The 16,652-nt window shown below is 40.7% G+C and overlaps 1 protein-coding gene across 1 annotated transcript in view; it reads left to right on the forward strand.

Moving 5' to 3' along the window:
• LOC120734571 (dynein heavy chain 6, axonemal-like) overlaps positions 1 to 16,652 on the forward strand; it is a 53,851-nt gene that overhangs the window by 11,377 nt on the left and 25,822 nt on the right. The window contains 24 exon segments of the mRNA XM_040033426.1: positions 3,400 to 3,543; positions 3,705 to 3,860; positions 4,053 to 4,103; positions 4,578 to 4,670; positions 4,777 to 4,896; positions 5,173 to 5,353; positions 5,721 to 5,817; positions 6,593 to 6,818; positions 7,480 to 7,644; positions 8,005 to 8,115; positions 8,263 to 8,388; positions 8,522 to 8,677; positions 9,403 to 9,564; positions 9,946 to 10,083; positions 10,809 to 10,976; positions 11,121 to 11,269; positions 12,007 to 12,114; positions 12,441 to 12,567; positions 12,702 to 12,833; positions 12,835 to 12,915; positions 13,007 to 13,228; positions 13,432 to 13,554; positions 14,154 to 14,336; positions 16,264 to 16,407. Coding sequence (XP_039889360.1) covers positions 3,400 to 3,543; positions 3,705 to 3,860; positions 4,053 to 4,103; positions 4,578 to 4,670; positions 4,777 to 4,896; positions 5,173 to 5,353; positions 5,721 to 5,817; positions 6,593 to 6,818; positions 7,480 to 7,644; positions 8,005 to 8,115; positions 8,263 to 8,388; positions 8,522 to 8,677; positions 9,403 to 9,564; positions 9,946 to 10,083; positions 10,809 to 10,976; positions 11,121 to 11,269; positions 12,007 to 12,114; positions 12,441 to 12,567; positions 12,702 to 12,833; positions 12,835 to 12,915; positions 13,007 to 13,228; positions 13,432 to 13,554; positions 14,154 to 14,336; positions 16,264 to 16,407 — 3,363 coding nt within the window.

Genomic DNA, 16,652 nt, shown 5'->3' on the forward strand with positions numbered 1-16,652 from the left:
TGATGATCATGAGAAAGGTATTAGCCCAAAACTACATGGGAGGAATTTATTAATGATCTGAAGGCAGTTGGGACTACCATAACCAAGAACAGCATTGGTAACACACTACACCATAACGGACTGAGCTTTTGCAGGTCCCCCCGATCAAGAAGGTCTTAAGTTTTTCTATCAATGGGCCTGGGCCCCCTTGCCCTGGTGGGTTCCAGAGTGTGGGGGTGCCTACTGGGGTCAGCGGGGGAGCTGGCCCCAGGGAGGGGCCGCTTGCCCCTCTCTTTCTTCCCTCCCCATCCTCAGCTGCCTCCCTATTCCCACTCTACCACACCCGCCCACACGCGCAGGGCTTGGGGTGCAGGTATGTCACCAGGGTGCAGGGGAGGCACTCCCCCTCTGTCCCCTTCTGGCCGCCTGTGCCTCAATTTTATTCTGCAACCTTGACATCCACATTACTCACACTCTCACATAACACATACATATAGGGCCTTGGGGGTGGGCACGTTTTACAGCATCCAGAGGATGGTCGGTGTATTCCAACCCACCTCTGGCGCTGGTGCCCTACCCTCAATTTTAAATGCATTTAGAAACTAAGGGTTTTCGGGAGGAGCCGTGCTGCTCTCTGAGAGGAAGCAGGAACCATGCTCTCCTGTGTTTTAAATGCACTTTAGAACAGCACACAGCAACACTACATATGAGCGGCCGTAGGGAGGTTTGGGGTCTTCACTCACCCCGGTTCTGTTAGCCGTCAGGGCTGGGGGGCTGGGAGGAGGTGCTGGCCATCAGATTGGGGTCTGGGATGCGGGGCCTCCCTGCTACTGCAGATAAGGAGGTGGTCCGCTTGCCTCCACCCCAGAGAGAAGGGTTACATCTCCTGGGTCTAGGTGCGGCTTGCCCCTCTGAGGGCGGTTGTGTATATGGGGTGGGAATGCACGTCTGTGTCCGTGTGCGCCTGTTCGTCTGTGTCTATGTCAGGTTGGGTCTTAGACTCAACCTCTCTGGGTACATCTCAGGCCCTCCAAAGTACGGAGGCCTATCTCCCCTCACCACACTCCCTGCCGGTGGCTGATGCCCTCAGATGTTGGTGTGTTGGTGGTCCTTGTCGACTGGGGCTGGGCGCTCATGTATGTACCGGCTACTCCTGGTGGCCGATTGGCCCGGCTGGGCCCCTTCCGGGGGATGGGATGGGATGCTCTCAGGCCTCTGGGCCTGAAGCTCGGCCCTCTCTGGCACAGCTGGCTGCCGGCAGAGCCCGCGGGCACGCCACTGCAACCCCCTCTGGCCTCTGCTCCGTACCCTCATACCCTGGGGGACGGGGCTGTGGCCCCCCCACACTCCCTAGCAGATCGTTACATGGAGAAACCTTTGGAATACAAGCATGCTGATCCACACAGGTGTGCACAGACGCGGACTACACCTTTCTTGGCTGCTGCCTCAAAGCACATTGTGCGCTGTCTATCTTGCGTGCTGCACAATATTGTTTAATATTTAGTATCTACTGATATCTACTGCTAGCTAGTTTATTGTGATGGTGCTGTTTTTATTATGTTGCTTTTTTTTTTTCTCTTCTGTTTTTTTTTTCTCCATACAGGTGATCCAGGTGTTTTGTTTGTTTTTCTTTCTTTCTTCCCCCCTTTCTCACCGTCTCTTTCTTTCATTCTTTCTCCCTGTCCTATCCCCCAGTCATGTCTGTCCCGTTTGTAGCAACCGAAAATAAAATAAATACATAATTATAATAAAGGTCAATCAAATGGACCAATATGGCAAGGCCCTGATGATCCACTTGGTAAAATAAATCCGCTTGGCATCTTTCTTGGCCTTAAGACAACAATTCTGATGGCTAAAGATCCAAACGGGACACAAAAAAAGAAAAAAGAAAAAAAAGAAATGTCTGCAGTCTGAATGTCTGAACATACACTCACAAATACAAATGTTAAAAATGTGGAGCTGCTTTAAACCATTTTCGTGTCACTATATAATGAAATAAAAGCTGTCTGTATTTGACAAATATTACCCTGTTACCAGGATGACAGACAGCTAGTATGAACCCACAGAGAACGTGACTTTTTGGAATTGAAATGAAAGTACTTTGACCCACCCACAGCTGAGCCGTGTCATAGAGGAGGGGCCACTCTGTGTGTGAGTTTGTGTGTGTCAGTCCTTCATGTCAGCATTCATCAGTTTGTTTGTCACTGGCAGAAACTTTGATGGCAGCAGCACAGTTGACCATGAGTGGTGTCACAACTACCAAAGGCTTAGTTATGATTTTGACTCTGATGTGTCTGCTCCATCTTTCAAGTGCACTGATAAACAAGGACGAACTGGAGGAGCTGAAGGGAAATGTTGAAACATTACAAAAGGAAACAGCGAGAAGGAAGGCTGAAAATAATTTAGACAGAGCCTATGTTCCAGCTATCTTTGATGATTTTGGACGTCTCATGGATCCTTTGTGTGAAGTTATGAAGCCATTGTTGATTTCTACATCACTGCTTAGACCAGTGTTGGATTCAATGGATGACCTAAAGACTTGTGATGGCAACACTAACACAACTAGAAAATAATAAAGATGAACTGTAGCATGTTAGTCAGCGTCTGTCTCTGGTATTAAATGTTCTGTATCTGTAAAACTTCTCTTTCATACTGTGCTGCCTCAAAATCAAAGCTAACTGTACACTTGACTTATAAACTTTGACAAGAAAAAAAAACATCTAAATGATTCAGAGAAGACTTTGAAGAAATTGCTGTGGTTGGATAAAAGTAATATCAAGCTGGGACAGGGCCCTATACACAAAATCTTGGGAATTTAGTTCCCTCAGCCAGAACACTGAAGAACACTGTGGATGGATCTTCCAGCATGACAATGACCCTAACATACCACCAAGGCAACAATGGAGCGGCTAAATAGGAAGCACATTAATGTTATTGAATGGCCAATTCAGTCTGTTGACCTGAATCCCGATAGAAAAATCTATGGAAGGAACAGCCATGCGACTGTTAAGATAGCTCTAAATCTTTTAGGATTAGAGAGTTTTCCATTAAAGAGAAGTGGGCGAGAAAAATCTTACCGCTGTGCTTACCAACAAAGGTTTCTCTGTAAAGTACAAAGTCATGTTTTTCTTTGGGAACAAATACTTTCACTTAATGATTTCAATTAATTACATGCAAAATAATTTATAACTTTTATGCACTGTTTATTTATACGGATATTTAGATGATATTCCGTCTCTCTCCATAAAAACAAGACACTGTTCATTTCTTTGTAAGTGAGCCAAGTTACAAATTTAGCAGGGGATTAAATGATTATTTCCTCCACTGTATAGCAAGTCTGTCCATGCATACACTATAAAGTACAGTTTATAAATGAATGCCATTAGCTCTACTGTGTTCTTTCATTTTATCCATCACTAGAGCACGCTTCAACAACTGGACATGGAGCAGTTTAGCTCACAAGTCAACAAATACAACAAGTACGTCAACCAGCTTGAGAAGGGTCTGCCACGTAACAATATAGTTCCCTGTCTGAAGAACAAGGTGGACGTGATGATGCACAGAGTGGGTAGAAAAAAGTGTTATGAAATATCTCATATTTTTTGTTTCATAGATAATGTTGCCAGCAGCCTCTTTATAAAATCATACCACATTAAAATATGGGCTGAAAGTAATAGACTGTTTTTGTGACTTCCCAAGTGGTATTTATGTGTTCTTTTTTTTAGCTGCCTGTGATCACTGATCTTCGTAACCCATGTCTGAAACCGGAACATTGGAAGACTTTGGAGTCTTTGGTGGGGACTTCCCTCAATGTGGATGAACTTACCATAGCTGGTTTAGAGGAGCTCAGTGTTTTCTCATATGGCAAGGAGATTCAGGAGGTAAAATGTATATAATATGAGATTTGCTTGTTCTGCTTAGGAGACTCTGGGTACTACTGAGTACACAACACATCCTAATACCTAATAAAAGTTACAGATTGATTAGAGATCCCACATTTATCAGCTCATCATTAAATTGCAACTATAGTTATGGCAAACTCCTTAGGGACTGACACAAATATTAACTTTTAGGTTTCAGGACAAGCTTCAGAAGAGGCTTCAGTGGAGACCATTATCACAAAGGTATGTGGATTACATATAAATATTTATACAGATATTATATCTCAGTAAAAGTACTAAATTAGAAGTTACATTTACATATCTCTCTATTTAATATACTATCCCCACATTTTATACCCAAATATGAGTAAAAGCCACTCAAATGTTACTTGATTTCAGAGAAAAAACGCTAATCTATTAGTGTAAAAGGAAAGAAACAGTTAGCTATGTTTGCATAACCAATTAACAAGACAAGATATGACATGTTACATGGCTATAACTATAATAGCATAAGAGGTCTAATGCAGCAGATGTTTCCACCATAGACAGGTTAACTGTTTTGGCTGCAGTGACAGATTTAGCACACTACTCAACACAATATCTACTCTCCTTTTGGAAATTCACGTTTGTGGGAGAATAAACATGCATGCAAAACGATATTTAAGAAATTCCATGTGTTACTGCGTGTTGATGAAGCACTCCTAATGGGTCTTGCAGGTGGAGGATTTGTGGAAGAACACAGAGTTTACTGTGCTGTCCCATGGTGACACTAAGGATGTCTTTATCTTGGGAGGCACGGATGATATCCAGGTTGTGATGAGTTGCACTTTCATGCAGTCTATTGTAAAACATCACCAGTGTTTCAGTATCTCTAAATGTTTATGTTTCATCCCTCTGTGTTTATTTATGTGTGAAGGTACTCCTGGATGACAGCATTATCAGTGTGGGCGCAGTGGCATCCTCACGCTATGTAGCTCCCATCAAGGGGAGGGTCAAGAAATTGCTGACACAGCTGATCCTTTTTAACCAAACATTGGTAAAGTCTTTTAAAATAGTTTATTTCTAAGTGAAACTGGTTCAGCTGTAATAAAGGTTTGCTTTCTTAAATGCAGATCCAGTTTCATTCACATTGGCTTTCCTCAGTGGCTGTAGAAAAGAAAACAAAATACTTGCAAAATATATGATTTTTCAAAGTTTACTGAGTTCAGTAGATGGTTTAAGGGAACATTGTTGAGTTTTTTGTCTTTTTCATTAATTCCTATGCATTTTATATACTCTGTCTGCTCACTGTGTTTCTTTTTTTCCTTTCTAGGAGGAGTGGCTTACATGTCAAAGGAACTGGTTATACCTAGAAAGTATCTTTTTGGCTCCAGACATAAAGAGACAGCTGCCTGCTGAGTCAGAAATGTTTCTTAAAGTTGACAAGTCCTGGGAAGAGATCATGGCTAAAGTTAACTGGATGCCCAATGCTTTTGATGCAGCCACACAGACTGGTATGTGACTGTAAATGATTCATGACAGACGCGACTGTGTTTCAGCGGTTTTCAGCATTCTTTATTTTCATGGTTGCTGTTTTACACACACGGCTGTAGCTTTGCAGCTCACAGCTGAACACATCACCCACAACAACAACAAAAGACAGACAGGACCCAGTTCAGACTTTAAGCCGGCGAGGCATGATTGCGGATGTCGCTCAGGTGTCATCACGCCACAGTGACCAAACACGATGCATTAAAACAGCATTGTAGGGATGTTAATGCTGAAAGACGAAGGCAGAATTACTGTACATGCAAATACATGCATTCATGAAGGCGACTATGTTGACACACTGCATACAAGCCTGTTGTTTTATCCCAAAAGGTCTGTTGGAGACTTTGCAGCAGAACAATGCTCTTTTGGATGAGATACAGAAGTGTCTGGAAGCTTACCTGGAGTCCAAGAGAGTCATCTTCCCAAGGTACTATGCACACATGATTTGTTTGTTTGTTACATGATAGAAAAGCAGGCCTGTACACTGTATTGCAGCTAGAAGCCTCAGATAAGAGTAGAAAAACAATGCTGTCAACACCAGACACCAGCAACTAGTATCTTCAGTTCCCAGACATCCCAGTTAAAATAAGATGGGATGCTACACAGTCATAAACACGGCCCTGTCCTCATTTTTTTTTAATTTGTTGTGACATTTGATGTTTTCTGTTGTGTGAATAAAATATGGTTGTATGTGATTTTAAAATCCCTTATTCCACCACACCAAGTATATCATATTTGATATGCAAGTTTTGTGCATTCTTTGAGTTTTTGAGACTTCTACAACAACAGTGTAAATTTTGAATTTACACACATTTTGAATGGACTGTTTTAAACTTCACTTTGCTTGATCTTCATAAAAATCTCATGCTGCCGATTGATTTCTATGAATCAATCGGCAGCATGTTTAATTTTTAAATGCAATTAAAGATGCGGAGTTTGAAAGATTATTTGTGGATGCCGCGGTAATCTGGGTTCACCAAAAGTACATTTTGAAAGCAACAATTTTCATGTTTAGTCTATCGACATCTGATTGAAGATCATGGCAATGTAATATTCTTTTCCTTCCTTTAGATATGTTTCATAGACAATCTAAACTCTTAATGTCTATTTATATTTTACATTTTTTGTTTTTAGAAAATGACGAACATTATTGTTAGATTGTTTGCATGCTGTGCTATGTACCTTTTGTCTGTGACTTACAGGTTTTACTTCTTATCCAATGATGAACTGCTAAAGATTCTTGCTCAGACACGTAACCCTCAGGCAGTGCAGCCTCACCTCAGGAAGTGTTTTGATGCCATCACTCGACTGGAGTTTGCTTTATTGCCTGAAGAACCTTCTGGTGCTCCAGAAATGTTGGATGATGGAGAGCAGAAGACCATATATAGCACAGACATCCTGAATATGGTGTCCCCTGAGGGAGAAAAGGTCAGGCTTGAGGAACCTTCAGTCATCTGGTCATTATTGTCTGTGTTTTATTCTGCATGTTATTCTCTCTTTAGGTCTTTGTTATAAAGTAGAACAACTTTCTGATGTTTTTTACTCATTTGGCAGGTTAGAATTCCTAAATTGAACCAGTCATTGAGATACAAGTAAGATATGATTCTTAGGTAGCCAGTCATTTGAAAGCAAGAAGCTCACATGCACAAAATCTAAGAGAACAGTCTTAAAGAATAATATTATATCCTAATCACAAAGTATATGTAATTTTTAATGCAAGTGTGGATTTTATAGTTTGAGCTCTCTTTAATAAATACTACTTCTCTCTCACTTGGCAACCATCTTAGTATAGTAAGAACGATCTCAAGTGCAAGGACTTAGCAAGTACCAATTAAGGCATAAAAGGGACATCCCAAGTCTTAGTTTGCACCCAAAACTAGAAACATAATAAGACATGAAAGGTGATGTTATCACGGACATTTGTTTTACAAGAATTCTTTTGTTGACATCTGTTTGCTGCTCTGGGTTTTCTTATTCACATGAAAAACTCCAGTCTTTGCTCAGGTGTCAATTACAAAATAGTATAACAAGCACAAGAGGTGTAATCAAATCCTCAACCCTAACTGATTCTGTGGTTCTGTGCTTGAAGGTGGGTTTGGCTAAAGGTCTGAAAGCACAGGGAAATGTGGAAGACTGGCTTTGCAAAGTGGAGGAGGCTATGTTCTCCTCACTGCGACAGCTCAGCAAGGCTGCCATTGTAGACTACCAGAAGAAGTCTAGAGAGGAATGGGTGGTGGCTGGACACCCGTCACAGGTACACAAATACACGAACACACACACACACACACACACACGTGTGTGTTAAAGGAAAGTTGGGTGCTAGAGCCTTTTAGACTTTCGAAGGAGCACAGGTGCATGCTATCCTGTGTGTAGTCATTTATTAGATTGGCACTGGAACAGATCAGGAAATCATTTCATGTAGTTACTACTAAATTCCATTTTATAGGTATATTAACAATTAGCACTGCATAACTGTTTATGAGTCAACCAGACTCTTGCTGTCATATCTAAAGCTTTCATAGGTTTCTCAATTTATTTATATGCTTTTTTGATACTTTTTGCTCAGTTTTTGTTTATAAAAGATTTAACTTCACTTTGTCTTTATGCCCACCAGGTGGTGCTGACCATATCACAGCTGATGTGGTGCAGGGACATGGATGCGTGCCTGGAGGGAGACCATGACCATTTTACTGCCTTGCAGAAATTTGAAGGCACCAACTTTGAAGTAAATCACAGTACAGATTCTTTTACTGCTTCTTTAATTCTGTGGTTACATTTTAACCTCATCAAACAAACCTGGACTTTTTTTGCTCTTTAATTTCAACGTTATAACCCAAGGATGCTTGCTTGATTATGTTTCTGTGCACTCCAGAGACTGAATGCCCTAGCAGCATTGGTACGAGGACAGCTCCCTGCTTTACATCGTAATATCATCACAGCCCTCATCACCATTGATGTTCACGCTAGAGACATAGTCACCGATCTAGTTCGACAAAAGGTACAACAGTGTAGTGTTAGCGGGACACTGACTATAGTTACCGGTACCTGATTTTTCCTGCGATCAGTGTTATAAAAACAAAAACAAGTTAGTAACAAGTCACCACCTTCAACTGACTTAAGGTTTTCTTCAGGTTGACAACAGGTCCAGCTTTGAATGGCAGAGACAGCTGCGCTACTACTGGGACATGGACCTTAACAACTGTGTAGCCACAATGGCACTGTCCACTTACATTTATGGCTATGAATATCTGGGAGCTTGTCCTAGGCTGGTCATCACACCACTCACGGTAATGGAGAATATAAAACTACATTCACACAAATGTAGAGTTCCAGTTGTAAGTATATTTAGACTGTTCTTCAATTTTGTGTGATACTTAAATAAAAAATGTCTAAGAATTCAATTTTAATTTAATTTAGCGCCAATTCACAACAACAGTCACCTCAATGTGTTGTAAGGTAAAAGTAAGACCCTATGATTTTAGAAAGGAAACAATCAGATGACCCCTGTTAGCAAGCGTGTGGTGACAGTGGGAGGAAAAAGCTCCCTTTTAGCAGGAAGAAAACTCCAGTAGAACCAGGCCCAGCGAGGGGCAGCCATCTGCCATGATTAGTGGGGGGTGGGGAGAAGGAGAAAGCAGCGGAGAGGGACAGGACAGAAGACACTGCGGGAGAAGGAGGCAGAGTTTAATGATTAAATGCAGGAGTGGTGTAAAAACACAACGGAATACATACAGTCAAACGGACCACAAAACAAAATACTAGCAAAACCACCATATGCTACTGGCAATAACTTATCATTAGAATCAAAATACAGATTATATATCCAAAACTGTTTAGATAAATGTTAAAATTAGTTAGAAAAACTTACACTTGGCTCATTTTCGTAAACACTGTTTTATTTCATTTAGACTTCTTTAAGTATTAGTTGTTTTATCTGTCATCTTTTTAAATTCTATAGAAACATGGATCCTTTTCTTCATTTTTGTGTTTCTCTGTCTGCCTTGGGACGCAGGACCGTTGCTACCTTTGTCTTATGGGAGCTCTCCAACTGGACTTGGGAGGTGCTCCTGCAGGGCCGGCAGGGACGGGCAAAACAGAGACCACAAAGGACTTGGCAAAGGCGCTGGCCATCCAGTGTGTGGTCTTTAATTGTTCAGATGGACTGGACTATAAGGTCAGCTACAAGGAATTTTATGAACCTAGATCCCTTTTTTGTCATTTCTAGACTACACCTGAAATAGATTACAGCTGGACAGGTGCTTGGAATCACTGTGACCAGCATAAAAGGCCGTTTCTGGTATTTTATAAGCCTGTTTATGAACTGCAAATAACTTTGAACAATGCTTTATGTCATCCATTAAAGTAAAATTACTGATGTCCTATTTACAAACACAAAAGATGTACAAAATCCTCTTTGAATAATTACACTTAACAGTGGAATTGCGGGTATTGAGTATTTGCCACTATTTGGAAGATAAGAGTAGTAACTACTTTTCAAGTCTTGGTATTCCACACATAATATCTGTTTTTAATGAATCATAATATTCTTATACAGATGATGGGTCGGTTCTTCAGTGGGCTGGCACAGTCAGGAGCTTGGTGTTGTTTTGACGAATTTAACAGAATCGACATTGAAGTGTTGTCTGTCATCGCTCAGCAGCTCATAACCATAAGAAATGCCAAAGCTGCTAAGGTATACAAACACATGCACACAGTTTTGCAAGAAAAAAATCGGCTGTCATGTCCTAGAGTCACCTCACATAAAGTTAAATATTTCAAGTCTAATTTGTTGTTTTGATATTTCTGGCTTTTGGTTTACAAAATACAAATTAGTAAAAGTTTAATTTAATTTCAAGTTTGTTATAAGTTACTCAAATTTGAATTGCCACCAAGTTGAAGACACCGAGTGTATGATCACGTCCATTTTTACCACCATTTCCTCCACTGATTTCGGGTGTTGGTGATAGTTGATCCACTGTGTTTTATAAAGGCCAAAGTCAGATTTTAGAGTATTTCACCAACTGCTGACAAGCTGTATGGAGGTGCCAATTTCCTTTTCCAGTAGAAATAATTACCTGCCATTATTAATTGCAGTGCCAAACTTACTAGCAGATGGATTGCTGGCCATATTATAACTCTCCTTGAATAGCCATGGGTATTACAGTAGATGGGGTGTTGTCAAGAGGAAGATACAAAAGACTGCACTCACACTTTTTTTTAACCCTTATTTAACCAGGAAGTGGACATCTTAAAGAAATACAGAAATACATTACTGTATTGTAAAGCCTTATTTGATTACGCTTAAGAAAAATGGATGGATGGATGGATATTTCACTTTATCCATAGTGAGTATATAGTTTAGGATAATAAAGTTGACCTTTTACTAACAAGAGTGTCTCTTTTATCTTTGTTATGTAGCTGTCAAGGTTTCTATTTGAGGGCCGGGAGATCAAGCTGGTGATGACATGTGCTGCATTCATCACTATGAACCCAGGCTATGCTGGAAGAACAGAATTACCCGACAACCTTAAAGCTCTCTTTAGACCAATAGCAATGATGGTTCCAAACTATGCTCTTATTGCAGAGGTAACTTCCAGTTTGTGTGTTTATGTGTCTTATTCTAAATTCTCTGATATTTCTCCATAAAATAAGCTATCATTTTCCCTCTTTTATTGACTTAAGCTCAGCTGCATTTGTATTGCTATAACTGTTTCTCTGTTCTCCCTCCAGGTGATTTTGTACTCAGAAGGATTTGAGTCTAGTAAAACCCTTGCAAGGAAGATGACCCAAATGTACAAGCTGTGCTCAGAGCAACTGTCCCAGCAGGACCACTATGACTTTGGGATGAGAGCTGTCAAATCTGTCCTGGTCATGGCAGGGTCAGAGCATTACACGGACACATATGCATTGAATAATCAGGGCAGACAAGCATCTTCTCTGAAATGTCTTTCTGTGACTGCTGTGATTTTAAATAGTCTCACACACATATACATGGATATGTTTAGCATTTACCATTTTGTGTATTCTGAAGCTACATGTACATTATGTTTACTGTGACATGTTTCACATTTTAAGTAGATAATTTGCTTTTCAAGACAAAGTGCTGCTGTCCACAATAAGAGCAGTGAAACTGGTGATACTGGTGATTACTCAGATTAGAGGCTAAGAGCTTAGAATCAGAATCAGACTTTATTTATCCCCAAGGGGCAATTAAGAGCTCCCAGCACTTCCTCATTTAAGCTCTAGTTCCTCTCTGAAAAAAATAATTTACATTTATTTTATTTATTTGATGCTTGTCATAACGAAGTGTTTGAAACACATGAAGAGATGAAGAAATGACACATTTTGTAATTACAACTATTTAAATGAACTACTTTAGAAGAGATGCTCACACTGGTTCTTTAACCATGCGGGTTTCCTTTTATATTTTATCAATTTTTTGTGAATATGACCAATATGAAGACAAAAGACAGATTTTAGGATGCCCATTACTAACACAGAACTATTTTCATTGTATAGCAATTATTTGAAAACCTGGAGTGACTCTACAATATTAAATATAAAAAAATGTTTAGGTCACAAAGAAATCCATGTCATTTTTAATGTTTGCTCGTAGGTCACTGAAGAGAGAGAACCCTCACCTTAGTGAGGATGTGGTTCTAATTAGAGCACTGAGAGACTCCAACCTGCCAAAGTTCCTCACTGATGATGCCGTGCTGTTTGGGTGAGACTATCTGACATTGTAAGGGACTGTTTCTTGCTCTGCAGCATAGGGATTTATACATTTGGCTGCGAAAGATCCTTATTACAACCCTGGGCGCAGACACAAATCCTTTTGGGGTTGTGTCCTGTGCCAAATTAAACATGTGGAGCTACCCACCGTGGTGAATAAGGGAGCAGCTGAAGTAGCTTTGTTATTTCTTTTTTAAACTGCACGATAACAGTAAGAACATTAAGTTCTAAAAGTAAGAGTTTGTATGGTGCCTCTTCTTTCTTTTTTTTTATATATCTGTATGTTTATGTTCATGGCAATCTTCCATTCCTTTCCAGTGGTATCCTGTCAGACCTGTTTCCTGGTGTTTGTATCCCTGAACATGACTATGGTGTGCTACACTCAACCATTGTGGAGTCTCTGGTTAAGCGAAACCTTCAACCGTTGGATAGCATGACTAAGAAGGTAGAGTTCAAGTGGAAAATATTCCAAGACAGACACTTCAGCTCAGTTAATTCCAGCTGCAGACGTAAATCTTTTTAAAAGAGCAGAAATATTTTGAGTATTTAAAAAGCCTGTTCCTCTTATCTTCCTATTAGGTGATCCAGCTTTATGAGACCATGTTAGTTCGCCATGGAGTTATGTTGGTTGGACCAAGTGGTGGAGGTAAGACCACTGTCTACACCATCCTGGCAGACACTCTGGAGACCCTCCATCTCAAAGGGACACCAGGCTGTCAACCCCTTCTATCAGCCTGTCAAGACCTATGTGCTCAATCCAAAATCTGTCTCAATGGGAGAGCTCTATGGAGAGGTACAGCACACAGGAGACTAAATCTGACATCAGCAGTGTTTCCTTTTCTCTCACTGCAGTTATTTATTTAACTTTTGTGTCAACCTCTCAGATTAATACTTTGACATTGGAGTGGCGTGATGGACTGATGGCACTGAGTGTCCGTGACGCAGTCAGTGACACTAGTGATGACCACAAGTGGGTTATCTGTGATGGACCAGTTGATGCCCTTTGGATCGAGAACATGAACACTGTATTGGATGACAACAAGATGCTCTGTTTGGCCAACAGCGAGCGAATCAAACTTACTCCATCCATACACATGGTGTTTGAGGTTAGAGCCAAACAGAGTGAAAGTGGAACTGGATCACTTTTGTTGACAGTAAATTGGATTATAAATTAATTTGCAGGGTCTTAAACATGAGCTCAAGAATAAACATTTAATGCTTTACTAAGAATATGAAGCTGGTTTATAATGGACTCTCTTATAATAGGAGCTTGTAAATCTTAAGTCGTCTTCATAATGTGTATTTGCAGGTTCAGGACTTGGCTGTGGCATCTCCAGCCACAGTAAGTCGCTGTGGAATGGTTTATGTTGATCCTGATGAGCTCAAGTGGATGCCCTACGTGCAGACATGGATTAATGGTCTAGGGGACAGGGTATGTACATGTTATATCTCCAAATTCTAGATTTCTCTTATATTATACAGATAGGATCTTAAGTATTTTGACAGCTGCTCCTTTGCTTTTCCATGGAGCTGCGCAGCCTCCTTTATGGGATTTTTGGACAAAATCCATCCTGTTCTTCCTGTCCTTCAGTGTAACCAGGTGTTGCACCTTGTTGTAAACCCTCTGGACTTATATTGATATGAAGATATCTCTTGATTGCTGACTACTGCATTCATATAGCCATTATAACTAGTAACAGATGCAACATATTGTATATAAAGTTAGATCACCTAAAACTAATTCCCTGTGGAGAAATGTATTTAAATTTAAATGTATTTTTATTTTTATCCCTATAGGTTAATTTTTACATTGTAGTCAAATTGTTGTTTTTTTGCAGTGCATAGTTCTTCCCTCTTGATCTCAGTCCTACCTCTGGGCATCAAGAAGACTATTACTAGGGAGTCTAAGCCAAACTAGCAAGGTTACTTTATAAATTGTGTAGATAATGTAAATGCATGACTCTGCATACACTTAATATCCTGCTACAAGCTTCTCTGTAAACCTCATTTAACTTTCTCCTGTCTCTCCAGCTTCCAGGCCCAGTGGGTGCATACCTGATGGAGATGTTCAAGCAGTACGTGGAGAAAGGTCTACAATTTGTGTCCAAGCATTGTGTCCAAGCAATTCGCCAAGTGGACATCAGTAAAGTCAGCACTCTGTGCTCCTTGCTGGAGGCTCTTCTGCTGGGTAACGGAGGGCCAGACCTCAAGATGGTACATTTAACACAAAATGTAGCTGTCATGTTTAGTCCTTTTTTTGTAGGATGCATCAAAAGAATCAGTCATTTAGTCCAAACAACAATTTTGCAAACTGACTTGACAATGAAATAAAAAAAGTTAATTTTTTTCCACAAAGGAAAAGCAAAAAATGTACAGGCAGCAACTTTGGTTAAACCAGCAATGAGTTAAAGATGAGAGTGTGCTACTTCTGTTCGACAAGACAAAGCCATAAGTTACAGTGGGGCAAAAAAGTATTTAGTCAGCCACCGATTGTGCAAGTTCCCCCACCTAAAATGATGACAGAGGTCAGTAATTTGCACCAGAGGTACACTTCAACTGTGAGAGACAGAATGTGAAAAAAAAATCCATGAATCCACATGGTAGGATTTGTAAAGAATTTATTCGTAAATCAGGGTGGAAAATAAGTATTTGGTCAATAACAAAAATACAACTCAATACTTTGTAACATAACCTTTGTTGGCAATAACAGAGGTCAAACGTTTACTATAGGTCTTTACCAGGTTTGCACACACAGTAGCTGGTATTTTGGCCCATTCCTCCATGCAGATCTTCTCGAGAGCAGTGATGTTTTGGGGCTGTCGCCGAGCAACACGGACTTTCAACTCCCGCCACAGATTTTCTATGGGGTTGAGGTCTGGAGACTGGCTAGGCCACTCCAGGACTTTCAAATGCTTCTTACGGAGCCACTCCTTTGTTGCCCGGGCGGTGTGTTTTGGATCATTGTCATGTTGGAAGACCCAGCCTCGTTTCATCTTCAAAGTTCTCACTGATGGAAGGAGGTTTTGGCTCAAAATCTCACGATACATGGCCCCATTCATTCTGTCCTTAACACGGATCAGTCGTCCTGTCCCCTTGGCAGAAAAACAGCCCCATAGCATGATGTTTCCACCCCCATGCTTCACAGTAGGTATGGTGTTCTTGGGATGCAACTCAGTATTCTTCTTCCTCCAAACACGACGAGTTGAGTTTATACCAAAAAGTTCTACTTTGGTTTCATCTGACCACATGACATTCTCCCAATCCTCTGCTGTATCATCCATGTGCTCTCTGGCAAACTTCAGACGGGCCTGGACATGCACTGGCTTCAGCAGCGGAACACGTCTGGCACTGCGGGATTTGATTCCCTGCCGTTGTAGTGTGTTACTGATGGTGACCTTTGTTACTTTGGTCCCAGCTCTCTGCAGGTCATTCACCAGGTCCCCCCGTGTGGTTCTGGGATCTTTGCTCACCGTTCTCATGATCATTTTGACCCCACGGGATGAGATCTTGCGTGGAGCCCCAGATCGAGGGAGATTATCAGTGGTCTTGTATGTCTTCCATTTTCTGATGATTGCTCCCACAGTTGATTTTTTCACACCAAGCTGCTTGCCTATTGTAGATTCACTCTTCCCAGTCTGGTGCAGGTCTACAATACTTTTCCTGGTGTCCTTCGAAAGCTCTTTGGTCTTGGCCATGGCGGCGTTTGGAGTCTGACTGTTTGAGGCTGTGGACAGGTGTCTTTTATACAGATGATGAGTTCAAACAGGTGCCATTCATACAGGTAACGAGTGGGGGACAGAAAAGCTTCTTACAGAAGACGTTACAGGTCTGTGAGAGCCAGAGATTTTCCTTGTTTGAGGTGACCAAATACTTATTTTCCACCCTAATTTACGAATAAATTCTTTACAAATCCTACCATGTGAATTCATGGATTTTTTTTTCACATTCTGTCTCTCACAGTTGAAGTGTACCTCTGGTGCAAATTACTGACCTCTGTCATCATTTTAAGTGGGGGAACTTGCACAATCGGTGGCTGACTAAATACTTTTTTGCCCCACTGTATATACATGCTTCTTGTAGAATTATTGACTTACTCACCCATGTTCTTACTTATTGATATGTCTTCTTTTTGTGGTGGCAGAATCCCAAGCACCTTGATGGTGTACTATGTCAGACCTTCATATTTTGCTATCTATGGGCCGTAGGTGGCAATCTGACTAGTTCTTACTGGGATGCTTTTGATACCTTCATCAGAGAGCAATTTGAAGGCAACAAAAATGCAAAGGTATGCAGCTGTGACCACCACACCTACAGAAATGGATGAGCCGTGAGGATAATGCAATCTAAATTATTTATTTATTATAGAACAAAACTGGGCAGTTTATTCAAATCGGTCAAAATTCATACACTTGTATTCAATGTATATAAAGTGGAATAATTTAAGCTGTTCACAGAGTGCCGTATCAAACTATGTTAATGGAGCTTTGACTGGAAGGAAAAGTGTATTAAGAATTCCAGATGTGAAACCGT

This window comes from Simochromis diagramma, unplaced genomic scaffold (assembly GCF_900408965.1).
Source record: "Simochromis diagramma unplaced genomic scaffold, fSimDia1.1 OVJJ01000571.1, whole genome shotgun sequence".
NCBI classification, from domain to species: domain Eukaryota; kingdom Metazoa; phylum Chordata; class Actinopteri; order Cichliformes; family Cichlidae; genus Simochromis; species Simochromis diagramma.